The sequence below is a fragment of the Galeopterus variegatus genome, unplaced genomic scaffold (assembly GCF_000696425.1).
Source record: "Galeopterus variegatus unplaced genomic scaffold, G_variegatus-3.0.2 Scaffold2819, whole genome shotgun sequence".
NCBI classification, from domain to species: Eukaryota; Metazoa; Chordata; class Mammalia; order Dermoptera; family Cynocephalidae; genus Galeopterus; species Galeopterus variegatus.
The window spans coordinates 219,657-235,357 of record NW_007728930.1 but is presented as its reverse complement, the minus strand read 5'-3'; the positions used below and the strand labels follow the sequence as shown (position 1 = coordinate 235,357).

Here is a 15,701-nt window from a genome sequence, read left to right as displayed (position 1 = left end):
CTATAAAAACAAATGAAATACTGCCATTTGCAACAACATGGATGGACCTTGAGAGAATATTATTAAATGAAACGAGTCAGGCAGAGAAAAAGAAATACCACATGTTCTCACTTACTGGTGGGAGCTAAAAATAAATTAATTAATTCACTCACATACACACACAAAAAAGAAGTCCGGGGGTGGGGGGGAGAAGAAGATATAACAACTACAATCTTTTGAAGTTGTTACAACAAGCAAACGGAAAGGACATTCTTGGGTGAGAGGGGGGAGATGGAGGAGGGAGGGAGGTTTCGGTGATAGGCCATAATAACCAACTACATTGTATATTGACAAAATAAAAATTAAAAAAAAAAAGGATAGGAAGCTAAAAAAATATGTAATAATAATAATTAGGTCTCTAGGGTTGAGTTGTGGTCTTTAAATAGAAGAAATTTGAGAAACAGAGAATGGCTTGTTTAAGGTCAACTCTGGAAGTAGTATTTTCTTAAGTATTTAAGCCTGTTACAGTTGGTCTTTGCTTAATGGATTGTTTTGGATCGAATAAAGTATATTCAGCCCTTACTACCTATTGCTTTTGTAACTTTAAAATAAGCAACTTGGCCTTATCATATCATAATCAGGTTTTTATATGGTGGAACCACTATGCAACAATTTTACCAAATGATAATAGTGGAATATTTTTCTTTAAGTAGTTAGAACCTGAGTAATTGGGTATCTCGATCTATATTTAAATATTAGAGACTTTGTGTACTATATGTCTAGATATCTTGTTCTCTGTCTGCAGACCCATTCCTTTCCAAAAGAAGCTAAGGAGATTTAAAATCCATCACCACTGTTAGAAAACCACCTCACAGAGCATTCACCCTTGTAGTGTGTCAGTGATATTAAATACTTATTTTTATAGGTTTGTTATCAACAGTTTGCTTTAGTTGTCAAGGCAGAGTTTATGAGAGAAATGTGCTTTGGAGAAAAGCTTATGGACCTAATCTGTTTTTTCTAGATAGAAAATAGAGATGAAAGCACATGGAATTGGGAGTCAAAGAAGAAAAGTAATACTTCTTTTTAAAGCTTTGAATGTTGATTACTAGTGGGTAGGAGGAATTAAGTTACATATACCATTTCATCAAAGCTTGATTTAAGCCTCCAGTTACCAGATTATGTTTAGAAGGAATGTCCCTAGGGATACTTTTAAGTCAGTGCTGAAATGAAGCGTCCATGGGAAGCCAAGTTCACGATTTTTCTTTGCTGAAGGATGCCAAGTGGTCTAGATTAATTAGGCTTCCAAAAAGTGAGATTTGTTTTCTTCTCATCTAAGAAGTCTAAATTTTGGTGCCCTGTAATGAATAGCTATCAAGGGGGTAACCTTGAGCCTTTCTTTGTCAACTTGGAGTACTCGTTTGTGTAAATGATAGGAAAAGGAAGGGAAAATAAGCTCAGGCAAATATGGAAGCATTTCGCTTTAGAATAATTGTTTCAAAAAAAGTTGCTTGGCTTTGACCACATATCTTATTTTATGCTTATCAACCACTTTTTAAATTCCTTTTCACTTGGATAAACAAAACTAATCTAGATCCATCTGTGGATTTATAACAGTCATCTCACTTTTTCGAAAGAGGAAACTGACATTCAAAGAGGGTACTAGCCAAAGTTAGACATGTTTCAAAATAGGTTCTGCTTAGTTCCAGTGACAGTACCCCATTGTTCCATTTCCTTGTGTAAAAGAAAAAATATCCCTTTAAAAACCACATAATATTTTAACCTTAAACAAATGATCTAGTCTCCCTAAGTCTTTATTTTCTGATATATAAAATTAAGAGGATGAGCAAAAAAATATCCACGAGAGAGGAACTTCCAGCTGTAGGTGCATGAAGAGTTTGGTGAATCCTCTACACAAAAAAGCAAGTATAAAACTGGCCAAAAGTAGACAAAAAATTGAGAAGCATTTATTCTTAGGAAAACTATTAGAACTTCATGGAAGAATAGAAGAAGTCTACAGCATTCTTGAATGGGGCCTGTACTGTCATCTCCTACCCCAGCACCTTTGGCAAGAACTGTAGTTTGGAAAACCAGCAGCTTTGCTGCCAGAGGGCTGAGTCAGTTTGGAGCAATGAGTAAAAACCTGTATTTGTCAACTAAAAGTGATGAACTTGGTAGGAAAAAAAAAAGGAAAAGCCAGTTATTTTCCAGTCTGAAGTTGTGGTGTCAGTTCGGATGACTGGGAGACTAGCCATAAATTATCTGGGCAGGCCCTGGAGGTGAGAGAACCATAGAGAGAGATAATCTCTCCACACATCCTGGCTTACTGTGAAACTATGCACATGTACAGGGGAGACCAGAGAATGTCTAGCAGAAAGCAAACGTCAAGGTAGACTTGAAAATTGTCTAAGCCTTGAATATGCCTTTCCTAGGCTATATACAAATTAAAGAGTAGGCTTGAGATGTTTGGAAATGCCTTTGCCAAATAGCTAGCTGACAATTAAGTTATTCAGATATATGGTGATTTTTCTAAGAAGCCAGGCCAAAATGTATAAATAAGAATTAAAACCTGAGCAGATTAATTCATATTGTAGGTAACACAGATTCCACAGTTTAAGGCTAGGCAGTATAAAAAAAAAAAAAAAAAGCTCAGAAAAATCAAATTCTACAGTTGCTACAATATGTTATCTAACGTCTAGTTTTTAACAAAAATTTTTTAAATATGAAAAGAGACAGAAAAATGTGACTGATACTGATGGAGAAGAATGCAGTTAATAAAAATTTACTCTTGGGGGCCAGTCCGTGGCTCACTTGGGAGAGTGTGGTGCCAATAACACCAAGGCCAAAGGTTCGGATTCATATATAGGGATGGCTCTCTTGGGAGAGCGTGGTGCTGACAACACCAGGTCAAGGGTTCAGACCACCTTACCGGTCATCTTTTAAAGAAAAAACAAAAACAAAACCAAAAAACTTATTCTTAGTGGGCCCAGTTATTAGACTTAACAGACAAAGACTTCAACTGCTATTGTAAACATGTTAAAAGAATGAAAGGAAATGTTATTCATATAATTATAGGAGACTGTGGTGATGTTAACCCAACAAATGAGAAATCTCAATAGAGAAATGGAAGCTATAAGAAAGTATTTTATTCTTTTTGATGCTATTGTAAATGGAAGTGCTCTCCTGATTTCCTTTTGAGATTACTCCTTGCTAGTGTATTAAAATATTTGATTATTAGTTCTAAAATTCATGTTTATGTTTATTCTCTGGGATTTTCTAGATATAAGATCATGACATCTGTGAATAGAGAATGTTTTAATTCTTACTTTCTAATCTGAATGCCTTTTATTTCTTTTCCTTGCTTAATTGTCATGGCCAGAATCTCTAGTACAAAGTTGCATAGAAATGGTAACAGCAGCCATCCTTGTCTTGTTCAAAGTTTGCCTGAGGGGAAAAACTTTCAGTCTTTCACCAATTAAGTATTATGTTAGCTGTAGGTTTTTCATATAGCTGTTTTCAGGTTGAGGAAGTGCATTTTTATTCCCAGATGTCTGAGTGTTTTTAAATCAAGAAAGGGTGTCAGATTTTGTCAGCTGCTTTTTTTTGTATTGATTGAGATGATTTTTTTTTTCATCTTCATTCTATTAATATGGTATGTTACATGGATTTTTTTTCACATGTTCAGCCACCCATACATTCCTGGGATAAATTATACCTGGTCATGGTGTACGATCCTTTCAATATGCTGCCGGATTTAGTCTGCTAATATTTTGTTTAAGATTTTTTACATCTGTATTCATAAGGGACTTTGGTCTGTAGTTTTCTTGTGATTTCTTTAGTTTTGGTGTCAAAGTGGTGCTGGCCTCATAAAATGAGTTAGTGTATCAGGCTGTTTCTGTTGCTTATAACAAAATACCCAGACCTGGGTAATTTGTAAGAAAACAAAAATTTATTGCTTACAGTTTTGGAGGCTGGGAAGTCCAAAGTTCAGAGAGCATTTATGGTGAAGGTGTTTTTTGGTGGTGATTTCAGCAGCACAGGGTTGTCGGGGTTGGGGGGAGTTGGCGACTGCGCCGGCCCCCCGACAACTAGCTAAACCGCGCTAGGCTCAAGGGAATGAGGCCAAAGATTACTCCCTGCCTCCTCCTCCCTGTGCAAGAGGGAGCGGGGTGGGAGAGCCCAGGAGATAGGTAAGTGCAGCCACTGGCCCCAACCCGGCTTGCAAAGGAACACTCAGATGCTGTGGGGGTTCTGTCAAGCAGTTCCGTTTATTCAACTCAAAGCCTACATATTTATGCATAAATGGGCTAAATGGGTGGGGGATTCTGGTGGGGGTCTCCACCTAACAAGCCAATCACCCTATAGGTCATGCATGCATGCATGGCTCCTGCCTATGCTTATGGTAAAGATCATGAAGTGTCCACGAGCCCGGAAGGCTCTCTGCACCAATGATGTTAACCCGTAAATGGGGTGAGGTTTTACCCGACACCATAGTCACTCCCCCTTTACATCCTCCAGGCGCCATCCTGAGCATGTGTGAAAAACAAAGAAGGGAACAAGCAGTCGCCATTAGGTGTAGCAACCATCTGTGCCAGGAAGGTAGCTGCCACCCAACACAGGGTCTCACATAGTGAGAATGGCAGAGCAGAGAGAGAGGGACTCTCACATGCTCTCTTTTTAGAGCCCTTGGAACCACGCCAATGGCTGCCATTAGTACTCTGTTCACTAGAGCATGGCCCTCAGAATCTAATCACCTCTTCAAGGCCCCACCTTTCAATTACCGTAATAGGATTTCCCACCCTGAATAGTTACCCTGGGGGTTAAGCTTCATTGACTTTGGAGAGGGGCATTCAATCCACTCCATTCTGCCCCTGGCCCCCCAAACCTTATGTCCTTTTCACATGCAAATACATTCATTTCATCCCCATATCCTCAGAGTCTTAACTAGTCTCAGCTTAAAAGTCCAAAGTCCCGTCTTTGAAATTGAAACAAGTTATCTACTTCCAAGATGCAATCGTGGGACAGACATAGGATACATATTCCCATTCAAAAAGGGAGAAACAGGCCAAAAGAAAGGGATAACAGGTCCTGAGCAAGTCCAAAACACAGTGGGACAGGCATTAAATCATAAAGCTGGCAAAAATGTACCTTGACTTCATGTTTGATGTCCTCTGTATGCTGGTGTGGGGGTTGAGTCCCCAAGTCCTCAGGCAGCTCCACTCCTATGGTTTTCCTGGCCTCAGGCCATGCTGTAGCTCTCCCAGGCTGGCATTACACACACTAGTGGCTCTACAGATCTGGGATCTCCGTGATGGTCCAGCTCTCATGGCTCCACTAGACATGACAACTGCAACACTCTCTGCTGCAACTCTGACTCCACATTTCCACAACTTTAAATGGTTACAGCAGGGATTAAGCTTCAGTAACGGGGGGTGGGGGGGGGAGGTATTCAATCCACTGCAGTTAGAAACTGTTCTCTCATTCTGTCATTTTTGAAGTAGTTAAGAAGGATTGGTGTTAATTCTTCTTTAAATATATCATCAGTTAGGTCATCTGGTCTTTGGCTTTTCTTTGTTGGAAGTTTCTTGATTATTGATTCCACCTTTTTTACTTGCTATGTGTCTATTCAAATTTTCTTATTTTTTTTTTTGAGTCAGTTTTTACGGTTTGTGTTCTAGGAATTTGTCATATATTTCATAAATGTTTTTGGCATGTAGTTCTTCATAGTATTCTCTTATTCTATTTCTGTAAGATCGGTAGTAATGTCCTCAATTTTCATTTATGATTTCAATAATTTGGATCTTCTCTCTTTATTCCTAGTCTAGCCCAAGGTTTGTCAATTTTGTTGAACTTTTCAACAAAAGAACCAAATTTTAATTTTGTTGATTCTATTATTTTCTAGTCTGTATTTCATTTATATCTGCTCTAATCTTTATTTCCTTCCTTCTGCTTGGTTTGTGTTGTTTCTTCTTTTGTAGTTCCTTAAGGTGGAAGGTTAGGTTATTAATTTGAGATCTTTCTTCTTTTTTAATGTAGTTATTTACATCTGTATCCCATAGAAATTGCTCTGTTTTTGTTTTCATTAATTTCAAAATGTTTTCTAATTTTCCTTGTGATTTCTTCTTACTCATTGATTGTGTTAATTTTCACATATTGGTGAAATTTCCAGATTTCCTTCTTTATTGTTTTCTAATTTCATTCCAATTTTATTTGAAAAGACACTTTGTATGATTTCAATCTTTTAAAACTTGAGAGTTAACATGTGGCCTAACATATGGCCTATTGTTGAAAATGTTCCATATGTACTCAGAAGAATGTGTATTCTGTTGTTTGGAGAAGTGTTCCATAGATGTCTGGTAGGTCCACTTAAAGTTTTGTTCAAGTCTTTAATTTTCTTGTTTATCTTTTGTCTTCTTGTTCAATTTATTATTGAAAATGGGGTGTTGAAGTCTTCAAGTATTATTGTAGAACTGTTTATTTTTTTCTCTTCAATTCTGTCCATTTTTGCTTCATATATTGTGGGGCTCTGTTTGTAGTGCTTATATATAATTGTTATATCTTTTTGATAGTTTGACCTTTTTAATCACTGTGTAATTTTTTTGGTCTTTTGTAACAATTTTTGTCTTAAAGTCTATTTTGTCAGACATTAGTTTAGGTACTCTAGCTCTCTTTTGGTTACTGTTTTCCTGGAATATATTTTTCTAGTCTTTTATGTTTAACCTCTTTATATCTTTGGATTTAAGGTGAGTTTCTTGTAGACAGTATGTTATAGAATCATGTCTTATTATTCCATTCTGTTATTTTCTGTCTCGTAGTTAGAAAGTTTAGTCCATTTACATTTGATGTAATTACTGAAAAGGAAAGACTTTTATTTTACCATTTTGTTATTTTTCTCTATGCCATATTTTTTGTTCATATGTCCCTCCATTGCTGTTCTTTGTGTTTGATATTTTCTAGTGTACCATATTGATTCCCTTTTCATACATACATATATTCTCATATAATGTATATTATACATAAAATAACTATGCATGTATTTCTTAGTATTTGCCCTGGTTGTTATAATTAATACCATAATCTATAACAATCTAGTTTGAGATAATATCAGTTTAGTTTAAATGGTATAGAAAAACTTTGCTTTTATATTTATGTTCTTATGGTCACAAATTATACCTTTATATATTGTATGCCAATCAATAGATTTATAATTATTGTTTTATGTAGTTGTGTTTTAAATTGTATAGGAAAAAGGAGTTACAAATATAAAAGTCAATATTAATGTATTTTTTATTAACCTAGGTAAATACCTATTTTACTGGTGTTCTTCATGTGGTTTCAGGCTACTGTCTGGAGCCCTTATGTTTCAGTCTGAAGGACTCCGTTTAGGGCAGGTCTGTTAGTGACAGACTCCTTCAGTTTTTGTTTGTCTGGAAATATCTCAATTTCTCCTTCATTTTTGAAGGATAGTTTTGCAAGATATAGAATTTTTAGTTGACAGTTTTTCTTTTAGCACTTTTAACGTGTTATCCCACTGCCTTCTGGCCTCCATGGTTTCCAGTGAGCAATCAGTTGTTAATCTTATTGAGGTTGCTTTGTACATCATGAGTGGCTTTTTTTCTTGCTGCTTTCAGAATTCTCTGTTTGTCAACAATTTGATTATGATGTTTCTTGGTGTGGATCTCTTTGTATTAATCCTATTTGGAGTTCATTGAATTTATGAGTTAAATTCATGTCTTTCATTAAATTTGAGAAGTTTTAGCTATTATTTTTTCAAATATTCTTTCTGCCCCTTTCGCTCTCTCCTCTCCTTCTGTTACTCCTATTATGCATATATTAGCACATCTGATGTGCCCTATACGTGTTTTAGGCTCTGTTCCTTTTTTTTCATTCTTATTTTTTCTGCTCCTCAGAACCAATAATTTCAGTTGACGTATCTTCAAGTTTGCTGATTCTTTCTTCTTGTAGAGGTTCATGGGATGCTGATGCTGATCAGGGAAAGAGGTATGACCACAAGGGGTACTAACACACAACAAATTTTATTGTGTGGTACATGGTCAGGGTTACATGAGAGGAAAAGACAAAAGCCTTTTACAGTGTGAGACTGTACAGAGGCTTATGGCAAATGGATTACAATCCAGAAGGGGAAGGGGGCAGGGAAACTCCTGGGAGAAAGGGGAGTCTGAAAGGGGGCTTATGTGCCTACACAAGTCTTTCATCAGTGTGATGGGGAGTCTCTGGGTCAGAGAACTCCAAGGGCAGCAGCATCTTGGGGTCTTAATACTGTAAGACTGCATCTTATCAGTAGGTGACAGTTATCAGAGGAGGGCTTGCAGGATATTCAAAACAGGCAGGCTCTAAATGGCTAAAAGTTTGCTGTTTGGGCTATTTTGAAGATAATTTGATGTGTAAAAGTTTGAGTTTGGCACTAGTGGGCTTTTCAGCTAATGAGTTTTAGCCTGTAGTGAGAAAATAACCTAGGGGCCAATACACAGACACCATCTTTGGCTAATTTATATAACACTTCTGCCTGCTCTAATCTTCTGTTGAATCCCTGTAGTGAATTTTTCATTTTAGTTATTCCAGAATCTTTATTTGGTTTGTTTCCATAATCCTGATTTTTTATTAATAGTATCTCCTTGGTGAGACATCTCTATTTGATTCTCATGTTTTCCTTTATTTTTTATTTTTTTATTATTTATTTTTTTTCTGCTGCTGGGCAATATAGATATTGAACCCTTGACCTTGCTGTTATCAGCACCATTGACCTTGCTGTTATCTAACCAACTGAGCTAACCAGCCAGACTTTTCTTTAGTTCTTTATACATTGTTTTCTTTAGCTATTTGAGCATATCTTAAATTGTTGATTTATTTCTTGATCCAGTAAGTCCAATGTCTGGGCTTCCTTATAGACAGTGTCTATTATTAATGTTTTTTTTTTCTTGTGGATTGGCCATGCTTTCTTGTTTCTTTGCTTGTATCACGTGTGTGTGCATATAATATATATTTTATTATATATGTAATGTGTATAATATGTATTATATTGCATATTATGTATTTTATTATATATATGTATTTTAAACTGGATAGTGTGAATATTATAATGTGGCAACACTGGAAATCAGATTCTGCCCGCTCCCTAGGACTTCTTGTTGCTGCTTGTGGTTGCTGCTTTATGTTTGTTAGTAAATTTTCTGAGCTAATTTTGTAAGGTCTGTGTTCTTTGTTGTATGTGGTCACAGAAGTCTGTGGTTAGCTTAGTGATTCAGTAGTGATTTGACAGAGATTTCCTTAAATGTTGAAATTCAGCTGCCTTTTTCTTGATTCTTTTCCTGGTTGATATAAACTTTTTATTAGTTTCTAGAGTTTCAATACAGTTGATCTTGACAGTTTTTGTCAATTTATTAATGGTTTTTATGAAAGAGCAGACTTTTGTAATTCCCTCTTCTGTCATTTTCACTGATGTCCTCCCATACTTCTAAGTAACCCATATATGAAGGAAGACATCACAAAGAAAATTAGAAAATATTTTGAACTGAATGAAAATGAAAAAGACTACATACCAACATTTATGAGATGCAGCTAAAGTAGTGATTAAAAGGAATTTATAGCTTCATGTGTTTATATTTTAATGCTGCGGTCAGCAAACTATCACTGTGTGCAGGCCAAATCTGCTGCCAGTTTTTGTTAATAAAGATTTATCAGCACAGAGCCATGCACATTCATTTATGCTTTGTCAATTACTTCCATTGACAATACATAAATAAATGTGCATGGCTTTGTGCCAATGAAACTTTATTTGGTTCTCTGGCCAGAAAGGTGGAGTCTTTTTTAGAGATTCAGCACCCTGTGCTACTGCTGTGTAGTTTTACATGACTGGGGCTGCTTTCATTGCGAAGTGGTAGACAAAAGTAATGGCAATTCCTTGCATACTCTTTGGACCACAGAGTTCCCTCCCCTGGTTCTTTTGGGCGAAAAGATGAATTTAATTTTGGGGTTTTAGGTTCCTGCACAATGCCACATTGCAGCCCTGCTACTGGGGCAACATTTGGGACATGGCCAGTAGGGGAAAAAAGAGAATGAAAAGAAAACCAAAAATGGAGATATTCATTTTCAAGACACTCTCTGTCTTGCAGAAACCTGTTCCTCTGGTCCAGAAAGATGGCTTTTTTTCTCTGCATTTTTCTTGACTGCCTGATGGGCAGTTCTGCACAGGGTCCACCCTCAATCCCAAGCTAGGGGATAAAAGGGAAAAGAACCCCAGGAAACTCATCCCTGTTATTTGTCATTCTTCAAATTTTGGCTACCCTCTGGAATCCATTTATTATTAACCTTTTAGAGTCCTAAGGTAATTAATCGCTTTTAGTATGTCCAGAGGTTTTAGTTGTAATGAGTGTGAATGAGAGACGGAGTTGGGTATACTCCATCTTTGCTTGCATTGGAGGCAAATTCACTAGGTGATTCTTAAGCATAGTTTATACTTCTCACTGGACCCTTTGGGGGAAAAACAGTGATTGTCAAGGGAAGGCAATTATTTTCCCAAAGCTCAAGATTTAAACATACTAGAGATTCTAGCTTAGATGTCTACACGTTTTTAATATACCGAAGTAAATCATTTTAGGTCATAGTTATGTGAGGAATCATTTGTTTACTACTTAATCCGTTCCAAATACCATTCCAAAAATTATCTGTTCTCTTTTAGTTCTTACAATAACCCTAATTAGGTAAATACTATATTATTCCTATTTTAAAGATAAGGAAATTGAGGTACAGAAGTTAGGTAATTTGCCCAAGGTAACATAGATAGTAAATAGTAATGCCATGATTCAAACCTAAGATAAGGCAATTTAGCGTTAGAGTCCATGTTCTTTTTAAAATTTTCACTTAATGTTTAGGAAATTTTTACACACAAACCAAAGTAGAAATGAACCCCCTTTATATCCTTCACCCAGTTTAAACAGTTTTCAGTGTTCAACCTTTTGTGTTTTTTGTTTCACCAACTTTTTCTGGTTTTCAATAAAGTATCTGAAAGCAAATTCTAGATATCATTTCAGCCATAAACACTTAAGTATGTGTTTAAAGTGGATAACAGCTTTTTAAAAATAATATTACCATATTATGCAGGAATGAATACCAAGCCATTAATAATAATTACCTCTGAAGTGGGTACTGGGATGTGGTGGTGAATATTGTGCAAAGGAACCTTAATGATTTGCTTTATATACTTCTATCTTGTATGAATTGTGAAAAATGAGAATATATTCATGTACTATTTGTGTAAAAATGATTTAAAAAGAAAAAAAATATTACCATAGTATTAATGGAACTACAATATAATCACAACCTAACAAGTGAGGAATAATTTTCTTTAAATCTAATATCTATTTTGTATTCAGTTTTGTCTATCTCAGAAATATTTTCTTATAGTTGGTTCAATTCAGGACCTCAGTAGGGCCAAATACTGTATTTGTTGATATAGCTCTTAATTTTCAAAAATTGGCCCTAACCATCTTTTTATGATTAACTTTTTAATATTCTTTTTAAAGAATTATTTTTAAATTATTTTTTAAAATAGCTTTTTATTTTGGGGTTAATTTTATTTTTTATGGTATATGTGAGGATACTTCAACAAGTTCATGGAGAGATCTTATTATCTTTTAATTCTATTTTTCCATGAACTTCATATTTAAGGTGTATAACATGATGTATTGATACGAAATAATTTTAGGTTTGTAGGAAAATTGAAAAGATAGTACAGAAAGTTCCCCTATACTCCACACTCAGTTTGTTCCCCCTAATTTTATTATCCTACATTACTGTGGTGTATTTACCAACACTGTGAAACCAGTGTTGTTACATTACTATTAATTAGACTCTAATCTTTATTTAGATTTCACCAGTTTTTCCATTAATGTCCTTTTCTGTCCCAGGATTTGATTCAGGATTTCGTTAGTTGTTATTTCTCTCTAGTCTCCTCTAGATTGTGATGGTTTCTCAGTCTTTCCTTGAAGGTTTTTCATGACCTTGAATTTTTTGAGCAGTCTTGATCAGGCATTTTGTAGAATGTCCCATACTCGATGTATATGTTTTTCTGAGGATTAAATTGGTGTTATAGGTTTCTGGAAAAAGATGCCATAGAGGTAAAGTACCTTTCTTATGATTTATTTATTTTTTTCTTTTTTGCTTAAGTCATATATAAAAAGTTCCCAAAGTCAAAATGTAAAACCAGAGAAATCTCATTTTCATTCCCTTCTCCTTACTGTTTTTTTCTTCCTTTCTCAGTAGGTAAGCACTTTTGTTAGTTTTTGGTTTATCCTTCCAATCTTTTTTTTAAAAAATATAAATACACACATACATACTAGTATCCCCTTGTTTTCTTCCCCTCCCGTTCTTACACAGTAGATAACATCAGTTCATGTTCTCAGCTTCTGTACAACATACTTCTCTAACAATGAATTTTCCAATAATGGCCTCTTATATTCAAGATGGTTTTCAAAAAGTTTATTTTTCCTAACTAATAAAAACGTTTCTCTATGAATTGAAAATGTGTAGCACATACTATATGATTTCATTTTTATTCACAGATATTTTCCAATTTGTCCCTGGATGAGCGTTGCCTTTCTGCATCATTGGTTTGCAAGTATTGGCGTGACCTTTGTTTAGATTTCCAGTTTTGGAAGCAGCTGGATCTTAGTAGTCGTCAGCAGGTATGGAATCTAATTCTAAGAAACACTTAATTTGACCTACTCAATTAAAAAATATCTTTGTTCTCTTTGAAAATCTCTTCCATGTTATTGCTTTTCAAGATAGTTAAAAAAAACCATAATCTATAACTTTGTGCTTTCATAATTTTTTTTTTCAATTCAAGTTAAGGTAGGTTTTCATGATAAACAAGATAGTTTTTAGTGTAAATTGGTAATTTAGGGTTGTTTTTTAATCCTCTTTGTCTTCCCCCTTTTTTCATTGCCTTTTTAAAAAAGTTATTAAACTTTTTCTTTTTTGTGGGAGGTCATATCATGAATATTAGTTTAGCGGGAAATGATGGCAAACATTGCTTCTGTGCCATGTACTGTTCTAAGGGTTTTGTATAGGTTAATTCATTTGATCCTTCCAGCAATCCCTTGAGTAGATACTACTATTTTCTCTGTTTTGTAGATGAAGAAATAGAAGTAAAATGAACTGAGATAACTTTTTTTAAAACTTTCCTTTTGATGGATTTTCTAATTCTCCCATTGCCCAGCTATGCACTTTGTTTATAGGGTATCATAAATTAGGAAAAAAGAGCTTATAGTGATTATTGCAAACAGTTCGTTGGACTTGTTGGATTCATGCTTTAAAACTTTAGTAGTCAGTATTTGGTATTAGAAATATGTAAAAATATCCAATAAGAATAGAATTTTATTGGAGTATTATACCTGCTCTGAATCCTTCCATGGTGTGTTACCAGTAGTGTGCAGGTAAATTTTTAACAACTGGCTTTCAGACAAAAAAGGCCTGATTTGTAATACAGTCATGTGCTGCATAACTATGTGTTGGTCAGTGAAGGACTGCATATTCTGTGGTGGTCCCATAAGATTATAATAAAGCTGAAAAATTCCTACTGACTAGTGGTGTTGTAGTCATAAGGTAAAAATGCAACACATTACCTTTTCTATGTTTAGATACACAAATACTTACCATGGTGGTATTGTTGCCTATAGTGTTCAGTACAGTAACATGCTGTGTACTATGCAGGTTTGTAGCCTAGGAGCAATAGGGTATACCATATAGCATAGGTATGTAGTAGGCAATATCATCTAGGTTTGTGTAATATACTCTATGATGGTTGCACAACAATGAAATTGCCGAACAATGCATTTCTCAGAATATATCCCTGTTGTTAAGCAATGCATGACTGTATTTGCCGATTTCTGTGGTATAAATACTCTCACTGTAGCGGATTTCAGGCTACACATATGATGCCATTGAATGCAGATTTGGAAAGAGATATACACTACAGGCTCTTGTAAGTTAGTACAAGCCAGCTCCAACACACCACTGGTAGTACGTGTGTTTATGTGTATATAACACACCCACTTCAAGCAAATTAAGCAAGTTTCAGAGCATTTGTGTATAAGTTGTTCTCTTTCTGGTTTTCTGCCTCATTGGTAAGAGGTTAAAACAATTACAGAATTAGTTATTCACCTGCTTGGGTTCATGAAACTGTGTCCAGGGAGAATAGTTGAGAAGTTAGTTGTGGGTAGTAGAAGTGGAGAGAAGGTAAGTGTGAAGTAATTCATTGGCTCTTTACTTCATTATTCTTGGATCCCTGAGCTATTTATTATGAACTCAGACTAAGAATACCTTTTCCTCTCTGCTGTAAGTGAGGTTTGGAGATGAAAAAATAAAAGGAGAGGTGTGTCAGGGTTTAGCTTTTCAAGGAACTGTTTGTATTTATGCTGTTTCCAATGAGCATAAACAAAGATTGTTTCATCTTTGACTGTTATTCCTAGTGCTGCTCAACTCTCCAGTTCTTTCCTTCTTCCATTTTAAATTTCATGTGTATTTTTTCTTCATTATTTTTATCCAAAGGAATTGAATAAACTTGTATTATTCGTTTTGTGTGGCTTATAGAAGAATACCTGAAACTGGGTAATTTATAAAGAAATGAAATTTATTTCTTACAGTTTTGGGGGCTGGGAAGTCTAAAGTGCAGGGAACACATCTGGTGAGGTCCACCTTCTTGGTGGGAACTCTACAAAGTCTTGTGGTGAACAGGGTATCACATAATGAGAACAGGCTGAGCAAGAGAACTAACCTGCTCACTTGCTTTCCTTTTAAAGCCATCAGAACCATGCCTATTACTCCATCAATAGATCAATCCATTCATGAGTATAGTCCTCACAATCCAATCACCTTTTAAAGGCCCCACCTTTCAAATATCATAATTGGATTTCCCACCTTCTTAACACTGTTACAATGGAGATTAAGCTTACAGCACATGAACTGTTGGTGGACGCATTTAATCCATAGCAAGACTTACCTCTTTTCCCTTTTGGAAATGTGGTAATTGGTCAGGTAATATGTACAGCCTGTTTTTTTTTGTTGTTGTTTAAATTAAGGTGACCATGTGAATTTTTTCCCCAGATGAATGTTAAGGTTACTTATGCTTAGCATTGAGTCTGCTAAGAAAAGTTTTTTGACATGGACATTTCTATATAGTCTTTGGTATTTTGATATACTAAATGATATATTTTCTAAGCTACAAATTAATTATATGTGAGGTGGTATTTTGATAGAAGTAGTAAAACAATTGACATTTATATATTGTGATATCTGATATCAAGTGTACAAAAATCCAAATTCATACATCATGATGACTGATGTACAGTATTTGCTAGGTTAAAAAGAGAACAAAACATTTAAAATCTCAATATAGTTTTGTTTGGTGAGTTTTTGGTGATTTTGAAGGCTTAATTAAAGTGAGTTTTCCCCATAAGAACAGATTTTTTTAGGCTGTTAATAAAAACTAACACATATATTTTTCCTTGGTGTTTTGTGACACCACTTCTGATACCAAATGTGTGGAGTCTTTTTCACAATAACAACCAATTCTCAGACATCAACTGGGTGTCCAACAATTCAATTCAGTTCTGACACTAACTTCCAGAGTTAGTGCAGACACCACAGGTTAAGGGTTCATTCCCATAAGACTGCCCCCACTTCAGATGTCAGTTGCAAATATTAGG

General features: G+C 35.2%; 1 protein-coding gene across 1 annotated transcript in view; it reads left to right on the top strand.

Moving 5' to 3' along the window:
* LOC103598987 (F-box/LRR-repeat protein 17) overlaps positions 1–15,701 on the top strand; it is a gene marked incomplete at its 3' end in the record, with an annotated part of 183,506 nt that overhangs the window by 10,853 nt on the left and 156,952 nt on the right. The window contains exon 3 of the mRNA XM_008583063.1: positions 12,558–12,680. Coding sequence (XP_008581285.1) covers positions 12,558–12,680 — 123 coding nt within the window. The remainder of the gene's footprint in view (positions 1–12,557; positions 12,681–15,701) is intronic.